This window comes from Ctenopharyngodon idella, chromosome 6 (assembly GCF_019924925.1).
Source record: "Ctenopharyngodon idella isolate HZGC_01 chromosome 6, HZGC01, whole genome shotgun sequence".
NCBI classification, from domain to species: domain Eukaryota; kingdom Metazoa; phylum Chordata; class Actinopteri; order Cypriniformes; family Xenocyprididae; genus Ctenopharyngodon; species Ctenopharyngodon idella.
The window spans coordinates 1,669,699-1,696,256 of record NC_067225.1 but is presented as its reverse complement, the minus strand read 5'-3'; the positions used below and the strand labels follow the sequence as shown (position 1 = coordinate 1,696,256).

At 38.0% G+C, this 26,558-nt stretch overlaps 2 protein-coding genes across 2 annotated transcripts; both read left to right on the top strand.

Moving 5' to 3' along the window:
* The first annotated feature begins 405 nt into the window (after nucleotides 1-405).
* Nucleotides 406-14,553, top strand: rhebl1 (Ras homolog, mTORC1 binding like 1). Its single transcript, XM_051896038.1, has 8 exons — nucleotides 406-757; nucleotides 5,137-5,208; nucleotides 7,325-7,392; nucleotides 7,485-7,567; nucleotides 12,023-12,079; nucleotides 12,162-12,209; nucleotides 12,987-13,068; nucleotides 13,220-14,553. The coding sequence occupies exons 1-8, from the start codon at nucleotides 706-708 to the stop codon at nucleotides 13,310-13,312; spliced, it is 555 nt and encodes a 184-aa protein (XP_051751998.1). The 5' UTR covers nucleotides 406-705; the 3' UTR covers nucleotides 13,313-14,553.
* Nucleotides 14,554-20,912: 6,359 nt separating this feature from the next.
* On the top strand, nucleotides 20,913-22,551 carry LOC127514843 (E3 ubiquitin-protein ligase RBBP6-like; the record flags this gene model as incomplete). Its single annotated transcript, XM_051898072.1, has 5 exons — nucleotides 20,913-21,111; nucleotides 21,392-21,491; nucleotides 21,598-21,649; nucleotides 22,180-22,227; nucleotides 22,504-22,551. Coding segments are annotated over 5 exons (447 nt in total), but the record flags the coding sequence as incomplete, so codon positions are not given.
* Between the last annotated feature and the right edge of the window lie 4,007 nt (nucleotides 22,552-26,558).

Sequence of the window (26,558 nt, the reverse complement as noted above, 5' to 3'; positions counted from 1 at the left end):
AGTGGCAGCATGGTGATTCCGTGGGTACTTACCTTGCCGCAAGAAGGTCCCTGGTTCAAGGCTAAGCCAAAAGGCCTACCACTAATTGTTGAGATTCCTATTCAGCACTTACAATTTTACTGAGTGGAAAATTGTAATCATTGTGGACTTTCAGAAACTGTGCATGTGCTGATAAAATGTGAATAAAGAATCCAGCTCAGAGAAGAATTGAAACCTCTTGATATCAATTTTAAAACGTTATAAATAATTGTTTATAAAGTATATACATTTATTTTAAACTATTTAAAAGAAAAAAAACTTTTAAGCTTTTATATTTATTAAGGTTTTGTTTTTCTACTTCTACAACGCTTCACACTCCATCCCAATAGGTGGTGGAAATGCACCAACAGATATTTTGCCAACCGCTATTAAACTTGGAAGAAGAAGACACGCTACTGCAGTGAATAAGCATTTTAGTTCATTCGTCGTAGTTTTAAGACGTCACTGTATACTTAAATGTTTACTTCCAAAGAAAGATATTTTTGATTATACAGCGTCCACCAACCGAAAAGTTAATTTTATGCGACAGAAACAATGATGAAGATCTTTCTGGAGGGCGTGGAAAAGTTTGTTGTTATCACGTGATAGACCTCTAATGTTTGATAAACTATTTCTTTCTTAACCTCCAGTTGTTTGGTTTTGACGTTCAAAGGTTATTTTCAAAGAATGCCTCAACCTAAATACAGAAAGATCGCTGTATTGGGGTATCGTTCAGTTGGTGAGTGTTTGATATACATTTTTGAGTAGGAAGTATTTGATGTTATGTAGTCGTTAAGTTAGCAGAGTTCTTGCAGCTGAATCCTAAATTTTATTTAACTTTTTACTGGTTTCCAGCCACTTTAGGTTTTACGTATTTACAAATTTACATATTTATTTCGATGCTGTCAAGAATCTTCTAAAAGCGCACCAGCATTTGGCGACATAATGGAAAAGCGCATGGTGCTGGCAGGAATTAGCAACGTGCTTCAGTCAGATAACACGCAATAATCGTTTGCCAACCAATACTCGAATATCAATCGGGCAATTCTAGTAACATGTCAGCATGTCTTAAAACTGATCTGTATAGCGATGCATTTCATTTTTAGCCAATTATTCGATTAGCTAAAAAGATATCGCTTTCTGTTCCACCTTAAATGACGCTACGCTACATTAAACGTGTCGGTGTCTATGGCGCTGTGTCCATAAAGGGATGTAAAGCGCTGGCTCTCGGTCATTTTCAAGGGTACGTAAAAAATGTCACTTTAAAATTATAAACAGTGTAGTGCCCTATCAAGATTTCTGGCCTCGAATCGAACAATTTTACTGTAATATTTTTAACTGTCCTGTGCAATTGACATACGATAACAAAGAATAAGCTGTCCTGTTGCATCTTCTAGGCAATTTGAGTCTGCCATTCTCTCTCAAAGTTTGAACAATTGTTACTGTACCAGTCTATTTTAATTCACCCATGAACTTTACATTTGAGTCAATACATATGAATAAACCGATATTTATTTTAACATCTGCCCATGTGGAGAATTTTCAAGGGTGCCTGGAATATGAGGGCTGATGAGGGCTGATACAAAAACGCCAAATTTGAAGAATTACTACTATACAAATCAGAATTTCAAAATCAAATATAAGTTCTAACAATACAGTAGATTGTTGAAGCCACCATACATGAAATTATTTTTTGCTTAAGTTAGCCTTGTATGGTTTTACTAAAAATTATTTTATTTGGAAAGTGTGTATTTGTAGATTACTATCAACCTATGTATAGCTTTATCTTGCACACCTGTCGACCTGTGAAATCCTTGTATATTTGATGTATTGCCTCCTGAAGTGGCAGGTCTTGTGGTGTTGTTTGCAGACTGGTGCCATTAGGTCTGCAGATTCACCAGTTGTCTGGGAGTTGAGGGCAGCAAGCTATATCTCTCTTGTTCTATCATGACTCACTGCATGTCAAATTTTTGGTAATGTAAGGAACCTTGGTGTGATATTGATTGCATCCATTAAAAATAAAGATACGGGAATTGCAAATACAGTGCTCAATGGCAGTAGTTGTATTCTGAATTAGGGGAAAGCAGCGTGGTTAATTGCTCAAATATGATAGATATATTATTATAATTTTGTACTTTGTTCAATGCGTTATGAACAAACTGTTTAATCTTTGTACTTTGATTCAAGGTCACACTGTGTATCAGTTTCTATTATCATATTTAACACAGAGGTGCTGAAAGGAAATGGGGAGAAGGTTCAATAAGATTTGACGCATCTATATTTATTTACCCATATGTGAAGTTCATGGGCTCATTAAAAAAAGGTACGCTAAAAAGAGAAATTGGGCAGAAGGAACAAGGAAATGGCAACTTATTCTTTATTATCCCATACAGTATGTCGACTTAAAGGGTTAGTTCACCCAAAAATGAAATTTCTTGCATTAATTACTCACCTTCATGGCGTTCCACAGCCGTAAGACCTTCGTTCATCTTCGGAACACAAATTAAGATATTTTTGATGAAATTCGAGGGTATCTGATCCACACAGGCAGCAACATCATTGCACCTTTTGACGTCCAGAAAGGTAGTTGAAAACATGGTTAAAATAGTCAACGTGACTACAGTGGTTCAAGCTTAATGTTATGAAGCGACGAGAATACTTTTTGTGCGCAAAAACAAAACGAAAATGTATTCAGCAATTTGAACCGTTGTCACACGTAGTGAACTCAGTGCAAGCTTCCTTGTTTACGTCCGAATGCCGTCTCAGTATTGGCCGAAGCTGAATACGTGAGCAGCACGACGCATGCATGTAATGCTGACACAGGATCCGGCCAATAGTGAGCTGGCATTCGGACGTAAACAAGGAAGCCTGCACTGAGTTCACAACGTATGGCAATGGTTCAAAAAGTTGAATAAAGTTATTTTTGTTTTGTTTTTGCGCACAAAAAGTATTCTCGTCGCTTCATAACATTAAGGTTAAATCACTGTAGTCACGTTGACTGTTTTAACCATGTTTTTAACTACCTTTCTGGACGTCAAAAGGTGTAGTGACGTTGATGCCTATGTGTGGATCAGATACCCTCGGATTTCATCAAAAATATCTTAATTTGTGTTCCAATGATGAACAAAGGTCTTACGGCTGTGGAACGACATGAGGGTGAGTAATTTATGACAGAAATTTAATTTTTGGGTGAACTAACCCTTTAATGGAATCATACAAAATTGGTATTTCCATTCAAAATGTGTATTTTCACAATGCATTATGCAGTGTATCAAGCCTTAGTGTCATATTTAACGCACCAATGAAAATGACCGAGAAACCTTAACCCCGAATTGGGCAGAGGTTGCAATAGGATGGCACGTTCCGTATAGGCATGTGACCGTATCAAATTTTCATGTTGCGATAATTGCTGAAGCTTTGATCAGGGTATACGATATTAGAATATTGAAATAAGTTGCAAAAAAAGTGTTGTCATACTATTACAGGTTTTAATAACTTTTCTTATAACAAATAGAACTCTGAACATTTAAATATAAATAAAGCAATACACAAAAAAATGTTTAAAGTGAACAAATGTTTCAAACAGATTAAAGAGCAAAAGAATTATAAAAAAAACAATAGGTAAAACTTTAAAATAAGGTCTCATTAGTTAATGCATTAATTAACATTAATAATGAGCAATAGCTACATTTGTTACAGAAGTTATTATTCTTTGTAAAAAAAAAAATACAACTGATCATTGTTAATTCATGTTAGCTCAGGTCCATTAAATACAGTTAATTTTGATTTTAATAATGTGTTTTTAAATGTTGAAATTAACTAAAATTAATAAATGCTTTAGAAGTATTTTTGTCAGTTTATGTTAATTAATGGAGCCTTATTGTAAAGTGTTGCCGAACAATAATAAAGAATCAACATTTTTAGTCAATATCTAGGACATGTTGTAAAATGTAAAAATGATCAGGTTTGAAAATAAATTGGTGCTGCGATGAACGCCATTGCAAATAGAAAAATGTCAATGGCTGTTTAAAACATTTAAAGGGTTAGTTCACCCAAAAAGGAAAATTATGTCATGTCAATCATGTCATTCCAAACCCATAAGACTTTTGTTCATCTTCGGAACACAAATAAAGATCTTTTTGATGTGAATAAAAGCCTAAATTCAATCCGTTTATCATATAAAGCGATCGAGTCTCTTTAAAAAATTAACTCTTTAATTCATATGGATTAGTTTTACAATCTCTTTATGAACTTTTTAAAGTGTCAAAATGGTAGTTGCATAGCTATAGAGGAACAGAAATCACTCATATTTCATCAAAGAGATCTTCATTTGTGTTCCGAAGATGAACAAAAGTCTTGTGGGTTTGGAATGACAACAACGTGTTATTGATGACAGAATTTTCATTTTTGGGTGAACTAATCCTTTAAATACTTCAGAAACAGAAAGTAGTGCAGCTGCTGTGTGTGGTGTTACCAGGGAAAAGCTGCATTTCCTTTGTTCCATAAGCGCCATCTGCTGTCAGAGAGCGAATGTGCATTTTCATTCAGCACATCTCCTTTACTCGTTCTGCCATGCGCATCTCATGCTTGTTACGGGTTGTTTACATCAGAGTGGGTGCCACTTTGATGCAGCATACAGCGGTGTTATGCATTTTAACCAGTTGATGAGAGAACTATTATTAAAATGCATTCTAAAAATCTGAATAATTCGTAATAAATAATTATTCTATTTTAAAGTGCCCCATGATAACAATATCATGCATGTTCATTATCATGATATATCTTATTACCGTATACCAGCTCATGTTTCCATATCATCTGTATTTATGAAGTTCATTATTCCATTAAAAAAAAAAGTGTATTACACTGTCAATACATTTACATGTAATGTTAATGGCGTACTCTTAACCTGCCTATACATGTGGCTTGATCAGTAAGCAGCTTTCTCAACACTTTTCCATTACTTTAGTTATCGTTTTTTTCATTATAATAATAATAATAAATTTATTAGCCTATTATTTAATGCCATTCAACACCCTTATAATAGCTGTCACTGTTGTTGTCACTAATTATTATTAAACATTACTTTGATAATCATTTTGATTTATTTTACAACAGGAAAATCCTCCCTCACGATACAGTTTGTAGAAGGACAATTTGTAGATTCCTACGACCCTACTATTGAAAACAGTGAGTACTGAAATACTTTGACCTACTATATTACAAGTATTATAGCATGCATGACTCTAAAATGCCATAATGGGCAAATACATTAAATGTAGTAGCTAGCAACTAGTAGATCCTAGTTTTAAGATCATTATAGAATGTAGAAGCATCAAACACAATATTGTACAAAAGTATGAGAGTGGGCTAGGCTGGTTCTGGCCAGTGTGGTGCCCTAGGCTCAGTCAATCATTGAATCGTTGACACTAATGTCAGGGAACCAGTGCCTCTTTGCATGTGAAATAAACCCTGTCCTTTAGTCTGTAGAACAACATATAATAACCAGGTTTGTGGTTATTATTAATTTCCATTTTTATTATTTTGCTTATTTCTTTCTTTTTTCTTTTTTTGTTAATGAGTAATCAAAATTGTGTTGTAGCATTACCATTGTATTTCATCAAGTGATCAGTAATGGTTGCTATTGTTTAGTGACACCTGTCAGCTTAACTAAATATGAAACATGAAAACAAAATGTCATCATGTATATGTTTCTTAATTCTGTTGTAATTTATAATTTAGTTTTAATGCCTGATTGTGTGCTCTAATGGGGCGTTCACAACAGACGCGACTTGTGCAGAAAAAATTGCGCTATTTGCGCGTAGTTGGACGCTTGAACATTTTGAGTTTACTCACTTCATTCGCACGTGAAATTCACTTCACAACAGGCGCGAATTCGCGTCATGAGAGGGGCTCTCCCTCTCCTTTAAATATGTGTGCCTCAGACTCTTCCACTTCTTTCTGCACACTTCCTCTGAATAAACACATCAACTCGTCAGCGGGAAAGTAGTTGTAAAATACGTCGAATAAGCTCAATTTGCTGGCTTTAGCTAGCTTGTAGTTTCAATATGTGTAATTGAGTAAGTTGAGTTGAGTAAAGACTGTTTTTTACAACTTACCAGATTGTCCGACCTCCTCACTCACTTTCTTCCAAGCAAGATCCTTTTTATTCCTGTTTCTATAAAAGTACGATGATGTGTCGTACAGCGACGATGATTTTGTCCTCCATTGTTGTTTCGGATTTCTGTCTCCGCTCGCTACATCGTAATCACGTCACTACTAGAGCAAGCTGCTGATTGGTCAACGCTGCACGAATATTCGCCAAAGTCCAGAGTTTTCAACTTGCGCGATTCGTGCGAATCACGCGTTACGCGCGTCAAATGCCCGAAGCGCTCAATTCGTGCCGCGTCATTCGCGTCGCCGGATGTCTATTCGCGTCTTTGCATTGACTTAACATGTAAATCACTCATGCTTAATGCTTCATTCGCGTCTGGTGTGAACGCACCATTATGGGGCATTCACACCAGACACGGCTTACGTGAATAAATTGACTATTCACGCATAGTTGGACGCTTGAACATTTTGAGTTTACTCGCTTCATTCACGCGTGAAATTCACTTCACAACAGACGCAAATTCGCGTCATGAGAGGGGCTTCTGCCAGGCGGCTCCAGTCTTGTTTCTGCGCACTTCCTCTGAATAAACGCATCAACTCGTCAGCGGGAAAGTAGTTGTAAAATACAGCGAGTAAGCTTAATTTGCCGGCTTTAGCTAGCTTGTAGTCTCAATATGTATATATATAGCTCAAATTGAGTAAAGAGCGTTTTTTACAACTTACCAGGTTGTCTGACCTACTCACTCACTTTCTTCCAAGCAAGATCCTTTTTATTCCCGTTTCTATAAAAGTATGAAGATGCATCATCCATTGTTGTTTCGGGTTTCTGCCTCTTCTCGCTACGTCGTAATCACGTCACTACTAGAGCAAGCTCCTGATTGGTTAACGCGAAAATTGGTTTCGCCAAAGTTCAGATTTTTCAACTCACCCGAAACGCTCCATTCGCACCGCAGGATGTCTATTTGCGTTTTTGCATTGACTTAACATGTAAATCACTCGCGCTTAACGCTTCATTTGTGTCTGGTGTGAACGCACCATTACGCTTCATTTGCGTCTGGTGTGAATGCACCATTAGTGTGGAAATCGTGTGTTGTAACATTGTTGCTCCAAAATCATACAACTACATGACATTTGGTCCCCTTTGAAAGTTTTGATGTCCCCAGTTCAATATATCTTTCTGTTTGTCTTTAAGCTTTTAATAAAATGGTGTCTGTGAATGGTCAGGATTTCAATCTCCAGTTAGTCGACACTGCTGGACAGGTAAGACCCCCCCACAATTTTTCTGTATAAATCTTTTACTTTTTTTTTCATCATTTTTCATACCAGTTGTTCCCCTCCCCTTTTCTGTTTAGGATGAGTATTCCATTTTCCCCCAGTCTCATTCTATGGATATTCATGGTTACGTTCTGGTGTACTCTGTCACTTCAATGAAAAGGTCAGGGGTTTTTTTTCTTACTTGCATTGTTATTAATCTTTTGTTTTGTTTTGTTTAGTCATACAACTGGAATGTTTAAATGTTTGGTCTATTTTGACCATTTTATTTTCTTAAAGGGTTAGTTCACCCAAAAATGAAAATTCTGTCATTAATTACTCACCCTCATGTCATTCCACACCCGTAAGACGCTCATCTTCGGAACACAAATTAAGATCCGATTTTTTTTGAGCCATTTTTGAATGAAATCCGATGGCTAAGTGAGGCCTGCATTGCCAGCAAGACAATTAACACTTTCAATGCCCAGAAAGCTACTAAAGAAGTATTTAAAACAGTTCATGTGACTACAGTGGTTCAACACTTAATGTTTTAAAGCGACGAGAATACTTTTTGTGCGCAAAAAAAACAAAATAATGACTTTATTCAACAATATCTAGTGATGGGCGATTTCAAAACACTGCTTCTTGAAGCTTCAAAGCTTTATGAATCTTTTGTTTCGAATCAGTGGTTCGGTGCGCGTATCAAACTGCCAAAGTCATGCCCCCCAGTGGTGAACCATTGAAATTTCGAAACACTTATGACGTAACGAAGCCTCGTTTACTGAAATCATGTGACTTTGGCAGTTTGATACGCACTCTGAACCACTGATTCAAAACAAAAGATTCATAAAGCTTTGAAGCTTCATGAAGCGGTGTTTTGAAATCACCCATCACTAGATATTGTTGAATAAAGTCATTATTTTGTTTTTTGGTGCACAAAGTATTCTTGTCGCTTCATAACATTAAGGTTGAACCACTGTAGTCACATGAACTGTTTTAAATACGTCTTTAGTAGCTTTCTGGGCATTGAAAGTGTTCATTGTCTTGCTGGCAATGTAGGCCTCACTGAGCCATCATATTTCATCAAAAATATCTTAATTTGTGTTCCGAAGATGAACGAAGGTCTTACGGGTGTGGAACGACATGAGGGTGAGTAATTAATGACAGAATTTTCATTTTTGGGTGAACTAACCCTTTAAAGTGACAGGTTATTAATGCAAAACAAACTTGCATGCTTATGTAATCATTCTTTTTTTATTATTTCATTCTTCATTCTTGGACTCCTCAATATACCCAGTGTTGTTCTTGTGTGTGCATCTTTTTTTAGTTTTCTGCCTGCTGCTACATCTCGTGCACGGTTCCATTTTTTTTTTTTTTTTTTTTTTTTTTTTGGAGTATAATCTATTGGCCATGAGCTTGTATGGACAAGTGTGATGCTTGTGTACTACAACTGATTTGTGGTACTTCACTTGGTTTTAATCTTTATGCTGTTTAAAACTCAAATTTGGACTGCACATGCAGTCCTTGCAGCATATCCTGCTGGTGATGAAATTTACATCATGCACTGTGCAGGACATAGCAGCAAATGAACAACTGAAGCATACCCTTTTAAAGGGTCATAATCCCTAATTTTAGTGGGAGTAGGAGAGCATAGGAGATTAAGTGCAGTAATCTACAATACCGATCAACAGATTTTCTACACACTTACTATAGAGATGAAGTGCACATTAAAATGTTTGTGGAGATAAAGACAAAAAAAGTTTGGGGACACTTTTCTGTACTTTTGCACTGCCCAACCAATACATGATAGTGCTCTCTGTGCAAAACTTATCAGTTAGTTCAGAAGCATTGAGCATGTAGACCACGTTTAAGCTTTAGCCATAAGGTAATAATACACGGGGCAACTTTTTGAGCAATGTTGCTTGGGCACTTTTTCCATTGAGAATGAGCAACAAATTTATATCTGGATACTTTAGATTGGTCGTGGGCAATTTTTTGAGATCCTCCAATCAGAATTTTAGCAGCCAATCACGTGACCGGCTTGGAGATTTCAGAAAAATTCAAACAAGATGGTGTCCTCTCAGCGGCAGTGGAGCAAAGAAAAGGAGAGTGAACTTATATCTTTTTACGCTGGTAAGTTGTCATGTGTCAACCAAAAACGGAATTTATCTCATTTAATGCTTAAAATACCAACAGGTGTCCACTTTAATGTGCGTTGGCTGTAATTTAGCCATCAAATGTTTTTTAGGTAAATACTAAAAAGACGCGTTCTATTTAACATCTGTAGTGGCGTAGGCTGTGGGGCGTAGCGTTTGATGCGATCGACGTAAGTTCGAATTCGCCTTTTGACAAACTCGCTCTTCTCCCTTTTCCTATCACAAATCAGATCGGAAAGGCATTTATATTTAATAAAAACAAAGAAAATATCTGAAAAGTTGAAATAAAGTGCCTAACAAGTGTTTATAATAAAGTATTTATTGGGTTGGCAATAGATTTGCTCCTCTCTGATTAGTTGCTGCCAACTGTCCGTTGCCCTAATTAGTTGCCCTGTGTCTCATCAGTTTTCCCGTTGACAGCAACATTGCTCAAAAAGTTGCCACATGTATCATCACCTATAGTCAGCTACACTAGTTTCCTAAACATGAAACGCAAATATTTTTGTTCAAATAACATCATTGATACAGAGGTAGCTTGTGCACAATTAATCATGAATGACATCACCAATTTAAAGCTTTGATGCCATTTATGATTGAAATATTAGGGGCTTTCGCACCGGAGGAAACTTTTCATAGTTCTAGGAGCTCCTTTTGGGGGAACTAAATTAGCTCCCACTTCAGAGTAGGGTCTAAACCAGCACTATAGGAACTATCAGTGACGTGAGTGTACGTTGATTGGTCAAACGCATGTCAAACACGGGCACCCAGCATTTTTAAAGAGCCGTGTAAACATATTTACTTCACGAACATGGAAAACAGCGATAACGGCATTTACCTGTTGTCTGCAGGGTTGTGTTCTTTTCTCCGCCTCAATATGTACTGAAAGTTGTCATACAAGATTTCATCTCTTAGCCCCACTTTTTGCTCTTTCAGTCACATAAATTATGCGTTTACATTCCATCCGTTATCACGAACACACGACACACAACAAACACAGCTCCGATCATGGCATCCTCCATCCACACGTTTTTTTAGCGTTTGTAATGGCACACTTAAAGACGCCACTGTCGGCTGCTTCTGAGTTCCTATTCCCGGTGCGAATGCAACCACATACATGGCCCAGGGGAGAAATTAGTTCTCTGGGAACTATCCTAGTGGCTAATTCCTATAACTGAGTTCCTAAAAACTACAGCCCCTATTATCTTTAGAATTTCTGTTTAAAATGTGTGAAAACATTTAAATTTTACCATATATGTGCACTAATTCTACTTAGTACATTTATCAAACTGTTCCATTACCGTTTTCAACTAAAAGTGGGAAACATTTTATGTGTTTTTGGCGTTCATTCACATGACAATGGCGTTTTGGGTGCCTGAAAATGCAAATTTTTTGTAAAATGGGTTTCAAAGTTTTTGAAAACTATAGAGTTATCTCAGTGTAAACTACAAAAACGTGAATTTGTGAAAAAGGTGACATTATGCACATACGTATTATGTGTTCAGTCTATGGGCACGTAGTGTTTCTTTACAAAATGACATCACCAACTACTGGCCTGGCATGCATAGTACAGCGTTTTTTAAGTCGTTTTCGCAAATCCGTGTGAACGGGGATCATTTTGACAAACATTTTCTGTTTTTGTTGTAACCACTGCCCCATGACATATACTATACTATACTATACTATGCTATACTATAGATATAAATATAACTGCCAAAAATTTAAATAGAATGCTGAAACCATGAGCACTGGCTCTGTCAAGACCCCTTTTACTCCGTCATGGTTCTGGTGCAGGTTACTGACCACTGTCAATTCTCGAACTGTTCTAGGCTGGAAAAATCGATTCCACTCATGCCCTATGGCAGTCTCTGAGCAATGTAAATAACATTGCATTACATTACTCTGTAGGTCTTAATATGTTAAATTGCATGAGAGAGAATGAATCTGCGGGTTCAGTTTCAGTCTCAGAAGAGTCAGTTTACCGGCAGGTCTGCCGGTACACAGGAATGACTACCGATACTGTGAACAACATAATGCAGAAATGCTGCTTACACAAACATTGACACGTCATATTTGTTTTTGGACTGGTTAGTGGTTATGTAGTCACATAAACAACACGCATCACCTTTTATCAGCTTGTCTGTGGGGAAACAGGGCTGGTTCTAGACAGACTTCAGTTCGCCCAGAGAAACACTGGTTGAGAACTTGATTGGCACCAGAATTTTTTTTTATTGTGTGCGTTAAAGCAAAAAATGAATTCATTTGTATTAATTTTTTTTTTTTTTTTTTTTTAATGAACCATTGTACTCTTTAGACATTTCTTCAGATACTAACACTAGTGACACTCAGTATTGGCTGAGAAAAAGTACCTTTATTTAATCTCATCTGATATGGGTCATTTTTCTTCTGATTGTAAGGGCCTAGATGCTGATTTGAATGCTTTTCAGAGGCTAACAAAATGTAAACATAATCCGCTCTGTTTTCAGTTTTGAAGTTGTGCAGGTTCTACATGACAAGCTTCTTGATATGGTTGGAAAGATACAGTAAGTGTGGTTTACTCATGAACATATGGTTAAAATATTGCATAAGGTCATAAAACGTCATAAATATTGCATATTTACCCAGGGTACCTACTGTTCTAGTTGGGAACAAAAAAGATCTTCACATGGAAAGGTAAGCATATACTATATATTCGCATGTTTTTAGGGACCAAGCACTTAAACCGTATTATTATTTTTTGGTGGTGTTGGTTTAATCATTTTTATTATTATTATTTTTCTATTTTAAATTTATATTTACATTTTTTCGGACGTTAGAAACAGTACTTCACATACACCCTAACTTACACCTAACTTGGTGGAATGGTCCTAAATCCTGCCACTCGTCGGGTGTACATAAACCCATCAGTCCAGTCTGATAGGTCTGGCGCTATAAAAAAGCCTTTTACGTTTTTGCCAAAGGACATACTGGATGGATACCAATTTTACCCAGGTCATATTGCCTTTCGGTCATTTTAAAATATATTTAAAAGGTATTTCTTCAAACCCATCCTAGTTCAAAGGGCTGCTCCTAACTGAATGGGAAAATACTGAAATCTCAAAAGCTACTTTTTTATTGAATTGATTGGTATCATTTGATTCAGATGACAAGAAACCAGTAATTGTTTTGTCTGTTAATGTAAGGCAGTGATGTGCAATTTAGGTTAAAGATGAAAAAAAAAAAAAAAGTTATTAACATTAAATTCATAAATACTCCTCATCAATGTGATTTAATATGTTTTTGTGCTTTCATCTATAATATAACAATTAGTTCTTAAATATTAATTACATTTCAGACCACAAAATTGTCTTCCAGACTTTGAAACTTTTAAGGTTTTGTACCATTTTGAAGGCCAGCTCTGTCATGTGCTCTCTCTCTCTCTTTTTTTATAATTGTTTTTTTTTTATTTAGAGTGATTAAGCCAGAAGAGGGCAAGAAGCTAGCTGATTCTTGGGGTGCTGCTTTTATGGAGTCGTCCGCTAAGGAAAATCAGGTAACACTTTCTTTGTATCTTGAATAGGAACTTTTGCTTGCCTACAGTTAGTTTTGTAGACACATTTCTGCAATAAGCATATATTTGTTTTCTGTACAGTTTGGACATTTGTGTATATGTTCTCCTTTTTAAAAGAACATTTGTTTTACAGACAGCTGTAGAGGTTTTCAAGAGGATTATTCTGGAAATGGAAAAAGTGGATGGAAATGCCCCATCAGAGGAGAAGAAGTGTGCCGTGATGTAGGCATGCAGTAAACTCACATGCTGAAATTAAAAGACACATCACCTTGCTATTAATTATAACGAAGCAGTTCAGAAATGGGTCCTCTCCTGATTAATTTCCAAAAGCGTCAAGAAACATTATTCCAAAAAATCATATTCAGTATTGGGAATTAAATATTGTTGCTTTTTGATGCTCAAATTACTGTAAAAGGTTTTACTTAAAATCTCCCATCTCTGTTACCTTCAGCTTTGATATGTTGACTGACATTTCATTTTTAATCTGACAGGTACTAACCTGTCTACACCTACTATCTCCATTTATCTCAGCAATACACAGTTGTTCTCTTTTTTTTTTTTTTTTTTTTGCTCTCCCTCTGACACATATTTACTAATTTTACTTCTCTTGTGTAACCAAAAGAATTAAAATGGATAAAATGGGTAGGCCATTTAAATTGAATTTATACAGAGACAATAAGATGGCACATATGACAACTCAGTGCTGTGTTGCTCCTTTCCTTTTCCTAGTGGAGTATGTAAAGTGTGGGTATATATATATATATATATATATATATATATATATATATATATATATATATATATATATAAGATGATGTAAACATAACCCCAAAAAGATCCACTCTTGCCTGCCACTGGTGGTTTTATACACAATCAAGTGACTGCAAGAATTGTGTTCTTTTTAAACCTTCAGTATAAAGTAAATATGGGATCTTTAAAACTTTATTAGAATTCTATTTGTGAGATTCAGCCTTTTTTTTTTTTTTTTACCACATTTGCAATTTGTTAAGGCATAGTCTAATATTTACATAGTTACCAAGGACTGATTCATGGTCAACAATTTGCCCCTGTGGAGTCTTATATGATCTTAATCTTGATTTAAAAGCAGGGTCACCAACAGTATCTCTGTAGAGCAGTTAAGACTGATAATACACTGGCTACAGAAAAAAATTTGTTCCAATGCATTTCTGATATCTTTTGCATCATCCTCCCCGCTTCCTAGTAACATTTGGCTATATTAAATAGTACCATGACATGAATACCATCCGGGAATTTCCTGACCCATACTACATTAAATTAGCACTACTGAAGTCCAAGGGTCCTATAAAATCTGACCTCCTTATTTTCCTGGAAAGTTCAGGGTGCCAGGTTTTTCATTTTTATAATTTTGACAACCTTCATTATAATTTTAGGGACTTCTGTATATGGATTTTTTGTATGTGGAAAAATAAACATTTAAAGAATGTGTTTTCTGTGTAGTTGTTCTTCTATTTGGATCTCTCACATCAAAGTTGAAATAGACAGTTGGGGGTGCATTTTCCATATGTTGTTTCCATAACTTGCTGCTTACCCACCTTATTAATTACCATGAGTCTTTGGAGAGTATGGTTCCCTTTCATAGGTTCACTCAAAGCTGCAATACAACGCTATGGGAACACCTTCGGTGTGACAAATGTCTTAGGCCCTTATACCATCACGCCAATTGATTGGCCAGAACCGTCTAGCCCCGCCCCAAGAATAGGTCATGTATGCTTCATATCAGTGTACTAGGCGCCATTTCATCAGATTTCGTTCCTTCAGGAAGCGTATTTTCTGTTGCCCATTGGAAAGCGCTTTTCGCAGTTTTCACTCCTCTCAAGCGGACATTATGAGTTACAGGAGATGTATCGACCCGTGTGACAGGTTCATCGCAGAAGGAGACACTCATGGCAGGTGCGTGCAATGTTTGGGCTTTCAGCATGCTCAAGCCTATCTGCTTGACAGCCTATCTGACTGTCGACACGGCAATAGCCTGCATTTAAAAGTGTTGCGCTCGAGGCTCTCCTCCTTTCTGAGGAAAGAAGGCCGCTCACCCAACCCGTTTGCCAAGGCGCAGCATGAGATGGACGCTTGGGGTGACGAATATGAGCCGGAGCTTTTGGAGAGTGAGCAGGTGGATTTTCACCCCTTTCTCTCTCTCTCCCCATCTCATGTGCGTGCATTTGAGAATCATGACGCTGACCCTGTTGTTTTCGTTCATGACGAAATGTGGCCTACCCCAGAAGCTTGCGATGCAATTTCTTTTGGCTGTGGCCCCTTTGATGATGACGTGTTGTCTACAGCGGCCTCTGATTCTGAAGAGCTTGTGGGTGATTGTTCTAGCTCTCTCCCTCTGAGCGGGCAGGAGAAACGCACATCCCCGTCGTATAACGAGTTGTCAGAAGTGGTCACTCGTGCTGTAGATAAGCTGGGGCTGGAATGGGACAGTGAGCCCAAACAAACTAATCACTAATTCTTTGGCTGCAGATTTCGCTACTATTTCTAAAATGGCGGATCACGGTTATGCGGCGATGCCGAACATCGAAGAAACTCTCGTTGCTCATTTCGCACCAACTCAAGCTCCGTCATGGAATTCACGCCCCCTGCTGCCTTCCAAACCGTGTAGGATTACCTTCTCTTTGGTTGGTAAGTCTTACATGGCTACTGGATAGGCAGCAGCCACTCTTCATTCTATTCTTCAGGCTTATCAAGCTGATTTGTTAATAGAGCTGGATGAGGGAGAAGGCCTGACTCCTGAGGCTGTTAAGGAGCTTAGATGGGCTACTGACTTGGCGCTGAGAGCTACCAAGCATACTGCCCATGCAGTAGGCAGGTCTATGGCAGGAATGGTGTCAGTAGAGCACCACCTTTGGCTTACTCTTACTGACATCAAGGAAAAGGATAAGTCCTTCCTATTAGATGCCCCCATGTCCAATGACGGCCTATTTGGTGAGTCTGTGACCGCTGTGGTAAAGAAATTTAGAGCAGCAAAACAACAGTCTGCAGCTTTTCGCCAGCTCATCCCACACAGGTTTAGGGAGGCCGAATGACAACCACCGTCAGTTCGTTCGCGTTCGTCTTCTCCACAGTGCCCCTGTAAGGTACAGTGAAGTGAACCATAGCCTATAGAGCCCACCCTCAGAGACTAGGGTCCTAGGACTCGCCCACCAGTTTGCTCACGGCAAAGCAGATGGATAGACCTGAGCTTGACGGCCAAGGCCTCTTGTTCTCAGGTCCCCAACAGCAGTTCCTGACATTTTCACTCGTCTTCGGAGGCCAGGCCCTCCATTGGAGAGTTTGGACGAACCACGCAAGCATATTCGCCTCTGTCATTGTGGCCTCCTGGCTCCGGCATTAACTGTCCTGCCGCTAAGTGCGCCTCAGGTGGTTTTAGGTTGGGCCCTACAGACGAGCATCGTCTCAGATGCTCCGCGCGCAGCCTTTGGATATCGGGGAGAATCCCTAGGGTCACGTACGCATGGCCCATTCATGACGGTGTTAAAATCCCCCACTGCCGACGTGGGGGGTCAGCCCGATCGGCCGATTGGACAGCTCCCTGCATTAGAGGTCTCCGCCACTCTTGTGTCTTGGAGCCCTATGCAAGGTAGACCAGTTTATGATGAAGAACTCAGTAGCTCCACGTGTGCTTCCTGTTTCCGTAGAGGCTTTCTGCAGTCAGGAAATGTATTGGTACCCACAGTTCAGCAGGCTCCAAAAATAGAGCAGCTAACGCCCCTGGCAGAGTACTGGGCCATGTAGCAACGCCTGCCCAAGATATCGCAGTTGGTGCTACGTACCATTCGACATGGTTACACCATCCAATTCCGGAAAGGCCCACCTCTTTCTAGCGGGGTTCTTCCCACGACGGTGCGTCCTTGGGAGGCCCGGATTTGAGGCAGGAGATTGTGTTACTCTTCGGCCACGTACACACTGTAAGTTTCAGGAGTGACAACCACATTTAAATGCGGGAGTGAATCTCCTAAATTATCGTTACATGTGTGTACGGAACACAACTCGCTCTTGAAAACTGCGATGATTGACGACTTGGAAACCATAGCGACGTTCTGGTATCTCTCGTGTTTGGTATCCGTTTTTGTGACCAAAGTAATATTACAGTGACAAAACACTCCTTATTTTCAGCAATTTAACTAAACACACTAAAACAGTCGAATGGAGGCGTCCTGTTTTGTTTATGCTTGTACAGCCTGTTCTGTGTTTCACACAGAGCGCGCTCTTTCACTCATTATAAGCGTTTTGGGCTTGTTGTTTAAGCTCGTCTCATTAAGCAAACGGGTTTATGGAGTTATTGGAACATTTTTTCTATCATTATCGATTAAGACGTACTGCCGATAAATATCGATACCAGTTTATCGTCCAGGCCTAGTCAAAAGCCAAGGCATCTGGACTTATTGCCACCCTTTCTGCAAAGTCCTGGTCACACGCAGAGACTTTCATGCTCTGCATCCATGCTCGAGGTTCCCGATGCTCCGCAGAGGAGTTCAACTAGGGGCATATTGTCATCATAAAACGATCACAGCAAACGCATCCCTTACAGGCTGGGGGGCGGTCTTTCAAGGACTCCCAACCTTTGGAGTTTAGAGCGAAGTGCAGCGTGGTTGGCACATAAATCGTTTAGAGTTGCTAGCAGTGTTTCTGGCACTCAAACGCTTCCTGCCTTATCTGAAGGGGTATCATGTATTGATCAGGACAGACAACATGACTGTGGGTCTCGTACCTGAATCGTCAAGGAGGGCTACGCTCTCTCCCCCTGTACAGGCTGGCGGAGCATGTGCTTCTTTGGGCGCAGACCAGGTTTCTGTCAATCAGAGCAGTTCACATTCCGGGTCATTTGAACCTAGGAGCAGACCTACTCTAGAGACTGGCCTTAGATCCCGTCGGATAGAGGCTGCATCCTCAAGTAGTGAGCCTCATATGGCAGAGGTTCCACCAAGCGGAAGTGGATTTGTCGAGCATGACTACTCACTGTCCGCTATGGTTCTCCCTGTCACCTCTGGGGATAGATGCCCTGGTCAATGTATGGCCCAGAACCAGTCTCTTTGCCTTTCCACCGATTCGTTTGCTCCTAGCAGTGCTGCTCAGGGTACGAATGGACAAAGTGAGACATCTGTTGTTAGTGGCCCCCCTCTGGCCCACTCAGATTTGGTTCTCAGACCTGGTCAGTCTGTTAGTCGGCCCTCTGTGTGAGGTTCCCCTGAGACCAGACCTGTTGACTCAGGCTTAAGGTACGATTTGGCACCCCTGTCCGGACTTACGGAAGTTGTGGGTGTGGCCCCTGAGCAGGACGCTTTCAGCTGAGATCACAGATACTATCATTAATGCGAGAGCCCCCTCCACAAGACCACCTGTATGCTTTTAAGTGGAGGTTATTTGCCTCTTGGTGCGTGACCTGGACCCAGTTCATTGCCCTATCGGTTCAATACTGGAGTTCTTGCAGAGTTTTTCGGCAGAAGCAGCTCCAACCACTCTTAAGGTTTATGTGGCAGCTATATCTGCCGCGTATGTACAGATAGGGGGTGTTTCCGTTGGATGTTACCCCCTGGTCTCTTGTTTTCTGCAAGGGACGAGACGCCTTCAGCCTTTCCGCCCTGCACGGATGGTTAAGGTCATGTTGCGACCAAGGCCAGGATATGTTCCTAAGGTTGCTTTGACAGCTTTTCATTCCCAGCAAGTGGTCTTGGAGTCTTTTTCCTCTCCTGACTCGGAGACTGGGAATGATGTGCAGGCCTCCTGGTCTCTGTCCAGTGAGGGGATTGAAGATCTATGTCGACATCCCAGTGGCGTAGATTGGAACAATTGTGTGTTTTGGCGATAAAAACAAAGGAGCTGCCGTCACCAAACAGAGAATATCTCATTGGGTGATCGAGGTGTACATGCTCATTCCACAAGAGGAATGGGTTCTTCTCAGGCTCTCTTTAAGGGCTCTTCTTTTGAGGATATTTGTGTTGCAACAGGATGGTCCTCTCCAAACACCTTCATCAAGTTCTATGGTCTGGACTAGACATGTGATCAAATGTGTGTATCAAATTTTCATGTTGCTATAATTGCTGAAGCTTTTATCACCATATACGGTATAATGACGATATTGAAATAAGTCGCAAAAAAGTGTTTTCATAGTATAACAGGTTTAAGAACTCTTTCTTATAACAAAAAACTCTTAACATTTAAATACAAAAATGCAATACACAAAAATGCTAAAGTGAAATGTTTCAAACAGATTAAAGTGCAAAAGAATTATAAAGAACAACAGGAAACACTACAATAAGGTCTCATTCTAGTGATATTTATTTTCAAAGCTTAACATTTATTTTTTTTAAAAAAAATAAGTTTGAAAATAAATAGCCTATTAAGTCTTTAAGTATTAAGTATTTGGTGCTGTGATGAACAACATTGCAAATAAAAAAAAAATAATGGCTGAATGGCATTTTAAATGCTGTAGTAGCGCAGCTGCTTTGTTTACGGGTTTCCAGGGTAACTGCTGCATTTCTGCTGTCAGAGAGTGAATGTGCAATTTTATTCAGCGTATCACCTTCACTCGTTCCACCATGTGCTTCTCATGCACATTGGGCTTGTTTACATCTGAGCGCGCGTGTCCCTTTGACGCAGCATACAGCGACGCTGTGCATTTTATACGGTTGATGGGGAAAGTATTCTTAAAATGTATTATAAAAATTAATAATTCGTAATAAATAATTATTCACAGTATTTTTAAGAACCCATGATAACAATATCGTGCATAATGATCATCGTGATATATCATATTACCGGCACATATATCGGCACATGTTTAGTCTGAATGTGAAGACGGCTCCTGGCTCCCAGGTTTTATCTGCTTGAGCGGACGCTTTCCACAGTCCTCCAGCTACTCTCAGGTATCTGAAGGCGTTATGGTATATCCATAGTGTTGTTTTGCAGTGTTGAGTGAACCTATGAAAGGGAACGTCTCGGTTACGTATGTAACCTTGCTTCCTTGAATAGGGAATGAGAAGCTGTGACGCCGGCCCTACTATCCCCTACTATCGAGTAGTAGCTTTCTTCATCTTGAAAATCTGATGAAATGGTGCCTATCATGCTCATATGAAGCATACGTGATGTATTCTTGGGGTGGGGCTAGGCGCTTCTGGCCAATCAATTGGCATGATGGTATAAGGGCTTCAGACATTCGTCACACCGAAGGTGTTCCCATAGCGTTGTTTCACAGCGTCTTGTTCCCTATTCAGGGAACCAAGGCTACATACGTAACTGAGACATTTTCTTTTAAGTATGGTTTAACTTTGTCGTACTTCTATTGTTCGATCCACGCTGTGCTGGAAGAGCTGTGGACACCATTTTCTGGTGAAAGGCGGGAATTCATTCTGCGTGACGCTCACCGTGCATGGGTGGCTAGCCGCAATAGTATTATTCAGCTGCAGAACCGCAGCGCCAGCAGTTTCAGACCAGCAGCCACAGGGCGGGTGTCAGGGGCGGAACATACAGTCAACTCCAAAATTACTGGCACCCTTGTTAAATATGAGCAAAGATGATTGTGGAAATAAATCTGCATCGTTTATCCTTTTTTATCTTTCAAATAAAAAAATAAGTATTTGTCAAATAAGTAGTTTTGCATTGCTGAAAGATCTAGTAGTTCAGGTAGGTCTCAAGTCAATTTTAGATGAACGCTCTTGATCAGTATCTATATCAATGTTCTGTTTGGTATTTTCTGTAAACCCGACCGTCTCATCAGGATTATTCTCCACAACACTCCATGGCAAATATTTCGATGATTATTGAGCTGAAATCTGAGTTGATCGGTTGATCAGTTTTATGTTTTGTGTGGTGGAATCCGAACACAAGAACTGTCAACATGTCTTGTGTTCATTATAAGTTTCCAAGTATACTCACCCACAAACCACCACAACATCACCCTGAGAGAGCAGAAACGCCAAATTATGAGGCATGAGAGACTAAAGCTCTGTGACCTGCAGATCAGCAGCGCACAAATTAGTGAAGGTGAGTTGAGCTAGAGATCAGGTAAACTAACAGAGCACAAATGCTTTTAGAAAAATGCAATATTCAACAAAATGCTAGGCTACATTCATTATTCTGCTGCTGTAGTACTAGTACTATAGTGTTATTATGACAGTGATGGTGTCAGATAAGTAATACCTTGGTATTTTGATATGTTTAATGGAACTCAAAGAAACTATGGTACTTTCTGTCTGTGTGTGTGTGTGTGATGATTGTGTGAGCGAAACTACTGTAATGGTCTAATTGGTGTTTTTGCTGTCACAATGCACTGATGATGAAGCCCTCATCTCCAACAACATGTCAGTCATCATCAGACGAATCCCTGCTGCTGGCCTGAAACCCACAAACAAAGGATTTGTCAAGTAAGTCATGTAACATGAACACAACTTTCATCATTTAGATGTAATGTGAACATCAGTCTGTCATTGGTGTTTAGTCATTTGAACTCTGTGGTGTTTTGTTTTGCAGCAATCAGGCTGAACCATCAAGTGGATCTTCAAAAACCATATGTAGAAAAGCTGTTGCATTGATCTTCATGTTTAATAAGTAATAACTCGCCTTGGTAAAGTTTGAATATTTGATTTTTAGGATTATTTTTACACTTTTGCTTGTTTACCATTTTGATGTCTATTATTATTTCTAACATATGGAACATGGGCGACCAGTACATGACAGATAAACGTTCACTATATGTTTTGTAATATGTTTTGATCAAACTGTCAGGAAAAGCCATTTGCTTGTTGCCAGACAAAGGTAAGACCAATTCCACTGCACTACAGGGTTTTAAATCCTATTTTCATTCTGTATGCACTATTGTAAGATTTTAAATGACATTTTCTGTATGAATAAACCTCATTCGCTGTATATAATTACTGCAAACGATATAAAATAAAACTATTATTAATTCCCTGACCTTCAAGGCCCTGCATGTTCATTTTGACTGGCTTTCTGCAGACAAGTGTCTAGACTGAATGACCTCAGTATTGTCCTGAATAAACTTTGTGTCTCATCATAGACGTAAACTCCTGTTTGTGTTAATGTTTATTTCAGCAGCAGATTGGTGATTCTTCACCCGTTTCACTGGATCAACTTCTAAAGGTACTGAAATATGTGAGAAATACACTCTGCTGCACTGTATTGAAATTCAGTGTTTGGATTTGAAGTGTCACAAAGACGACCAAAAAAAAATGTGTTTCATGCAGAAAATCAAAACACAGTGTACAGTGAAGTTGCTTGTGTTAAACTGCAAAGCCAAACTGAGCAGAAATCACATAATGACACACACAAGCAGCTTCTTCCAAGAGGTTTGAGTGTCTATGTGCTCTTGAGCATATCAGTGATAAACATTAAAGCTTGCAAATGCCTGTGAAACAGACTGAGAATCTGGCTGAGGCAAATGCATCAGAGGAGGACAAAATATGAATAACTACACAGGGACAAATGGGTAACACATTATTAACATTCTAGTAACTAAGATTAACTAACAAGAAACTCTAATTAATGAATTAGTAAGTAGTAGTGCTCAGTTGAATGTGGTAGTTCACTATTAGCTAATCAACTACTATTTTTTCATACCTCCCAGAGAACTACTAAGAACTACTATATACATGTTCATAATTAATGTGAATAATGCATAATATGTCATTAATTCTAAAGTTAAGATAATGGTAACACACTAGTAATGACTCAAGTTTTACCAAATCTGTCAGAAGGAATTACTAATTATTGGGATCAGTATTCTAAAGTGAAAAGTCAAGTCAAGTCATTTATTTATTTATATACCGCTTTTTACAATGCAGATTGTGTCAAAGCAGCTTTACAGTGATAACTGGTATATCATTTTGGCTGCACAGCAGCTCTTAAAGAAAATGGTGTCATTGTCCATCTTAAGTAAATTCAGTATTGATTCATTCGGTTGTAAGAATCAATAGTTATTAATTTAGTTAATTTATCTATATCAGCACTGGAGTGAACAGTGATGTCATCATCAAGCTCAGTTCAGTTTGCATACAATGGTGTCAATGCAGGCAGATCAAAACACTGTTGAATATCAAAAGCATGATTACAACTTAATATTGACTGAAGTCATTGTAAACTTTTGAGGTTTTTGTAATGTTTTGGATAGTAATTACTTGTTTCTATATTTTTTTAAAGGAATTACTATCCAAAACCTTATAAAAACCTCAAAAGCATTACAATGACTTCAGTCATTACTAGGGAGTTATCATGCTTTTCACTTTAGAAACTGATCCAAATAATTAGTAGTTCCTGTAGAAGTATGTAGTAACACTTGAGACATTACTATCCAATGCTTTACAAAAACCTCAATGATAATTGTTATAAATAATTAAATAAATAAATAATTAGTAATTCATTCTAAAGGATTTGGTAATACTTGTGTCATTAGTGCGTTACAATGATCTTCACTTTAGTTAATAATTATATATTATGCATTATTCATATTCATTAGTAGTCCTCTGGGAGGTATGAAAATAGTGAACTACCACATTCGACTAAGCACTATTACTTACTATTTCATTAATCAGAGCACACACACACACACACACACATACTTGTATATGTGGTTTACAGAGACTCTCTATAGGCGTAATGGTTTGTATACTGTACAAACTGTATATTCTATCCCTCTATACTAACCCTACCCCTAAACCTACATCACAGAAAACATTCTGCATTTTTTTTATTTTATAAAAACACTGTTTAGTTTGTTTTTAAGCCATTTGGTTTACGAGGACAGAGGAAGTGCCGTTGTAATACCCATGTCATTATACACATTTGTGTCCTTATAAACCATTCAAGAACACACACACACGTTTACTTAGCTATCTAAATGGGGACATTGCATAGACTTCTATTGTTTTTATATACAGCTAATGTAGTTATAAATACTGTAACATAACCCTTGCCCAGTGGCATAAAATCACTAAAAGTAAAGGTATGGCAAGTTCAGAGGATGTCATTCAATCTAACAATATCATGTGACAATATAAATTCAATTAAATGTAGAATGGTATATAAGAAAAAGACAAAACTGCAGTTAATCATTAACCAACAGCATCAACAGATTTAAAAATCTAAATCAAAAATAATCACATAGCTATAGAAATAACCTGGCAGATAATGGGCAGCTGCTGATAATTGAATGAGTTTATAATTTATATATATATATATATATATATATATATATATAAGTAATCTCTTCCCTTAAGATTCTACAAAAAAAAAAAAAAAAGCAAGAAATTACTTGAGATCTTATAAATTGAAGTCTGAAAAAAAAAATCAGTAAAATTCACAGTGGATACCTCCAAGCAGTTGGTTTAAGAGCATAAAACTGCCATACATCGCAATCAGTAGCATATGGTGGTATAGAACGAAAAGAACAGAAAGTTAAAAAGAACAGCATTTATCTGAAATAGAAAGCATTTGTAACATTATACACTGCCATTCAAAAGGTTGGGGTCAGTAAGTTTTTTTTTTTTTTTTTTTTTTTGGAAAAGAAATTAATACTTTTATTAAGCAAGGATGCATTAAATTGATCAAAAGTGACAGTAAAAATTGTACAATGTTTTCAACATTGATAATAATCAGCATATTAAAATGATTTCTGAAGGATCATGTGACACTGAAGACTGGAGTAATGATACTGAAAATTAGGGATTAGGGGATATTACACCTATAGAAAGTCCTCACAATGATAGATGTACCAACATGTGTGTGCGAGCATATACTTTCATGTAGACTTCCCAACACTGTAGATCTCTCTCTCTCTCACTCCTCCAGCAGTTCTGGGTTGGTGTAAACTTTTACTTTAAAATTTGTCAACCCTAGCCTTTGCTAAAGCTTTCTTTTTTTGTCACTTGCTTAATGTCTACAATGAAACAGGACATAAAGCAAAATATCAACAGTTAGTAAGTAATATTTAAATTAATGACTCATATATTTAAAAATAGTCTGAATGATTATATTCTCGTTACTGAAACATAAGTTCTCTCTACCGCAACTGGCCTTAAATTGGCCTTAAAAACTGGCCCAATTTTTTTTTTTTACTCAGTGTACATTATTAGACATTAATGAAGTACATTTTCATATAAAATTGTTACTCTAAAGTTTATCTAAACGTGGGAACATACATGTTTCAGTAATGATAATCAATATTGTTGTGTACACGGTCAGACGAGAGAATTTTTAACTGGAGAAATATAAATAGATCTGCTTACCTGGTAGCTATGAAGGTTTCTGGCACATGCATTGCTTAATTCAAAATCAAGATTTATTTAAAATTGTGTGTGTGTAAACAGTCCTTAAAATGTTGCTGAGGTTCCATGACACTTCATTTTTCCACTCTATTTTCATTTTTATTATATATGAATATTCAGTCTTGTCATTTTTCTGTCATTTTGAAAACATCTAGAAGAACATCCACTTATTCATTTTTTTCCTGAATATTTTCATTTTAATCTGTTTAGATTACAATATAACGCATTGCGGTGATGAGAATTTCAGCAGAAAATGTAGTAAAATACAAATAATTGTATTTTGTATTTGTTGAAATTACTATTTGTGCAAGGTAGAGAACAATTATCTTTATTATGATTTTTTTTGTTGTTGTTTTTTTTTGTTACTAGGCTAAATTATATTTTTTAATATCTATAATCATTAGAGACATGGTGTTATAATGGTTTCGTGAGAATGACCAAAGTATAAATAAATAAGATTTTCAGCTACTTCAACTTTTTTGACGGGGAAAAAACTATCAAACTCCTCCTAAGGTATTCATCTGATCTTCACTAAGGTTGGCACAGAAAAAAAAAAAAATTACTTTATAAGCCCTATTCGGACGGGATTAGTTTTACATGGGGAGGTGGAGTAATTTAATTTTTACCACAGGATGTCTGTAATATTAATGGCCAGTTCGCACGGGATAAGAAATCTCAGTAAAACTAGCAGAAGTGGGAGGGGTAACTCGATTTACGCACGGCCGTCACCTCCCTGTCATCATGTTTGCGAGTAAAGCTGCAAACTCCTCAGCAAACTTATCAGCTGCCTTTGTAATAATACTCTGATACGTGCAAGTGAAAATCTTTGCTCGGCATAAATGATAAATATATTAGCGCGAAAGTGCATTCCTTCCTGTTTCCTTCCATTCAGAAAGTTGCATTGTATATAACGTTCCGTGCCGGATCACGCTTACGTCAAGTGCAATATGAGTGCAGGCCAGCGGGGGAGTGGGGAGGGGGAACCCTTAGTGTGAGTACACCCTAAGACACACTAAGAGGACAGTTGAGGACATGCTGCCTAAAAGTTGTTTGATTTAAACTGTTCTCATGTAACAACAACAAATATGATGGCAAGATGTCAAAATACATGAGGCTGTATTGCAATGCTTTGGCATACTGACATTTTGCATG

Bases quoted from the DNA above. Each gene is read 5' to 3' on its own strand.
- rhebl1 (XM_051896038.1), top strand. From the start codon at position 706: ATGCCTCAACCTAAATACAGAAAGATCGCTGTATTGGGGTATCGTTCA. The intron at 12,210-12,986 runs GTAAGCATATAC...TTTTTTATTTAG, and splicing joins AAAGATCTTCACATGGAAAG to AGTGATTAAGCCAGAAGAGG. The intron at 13,069-13,219 runs GTAACACTTTCT...TTTGTTTTACAG, and splicing joins CGTCCGCTAAGGAAAATCAG to ACAGCTGTAGAGGTTTTCAA.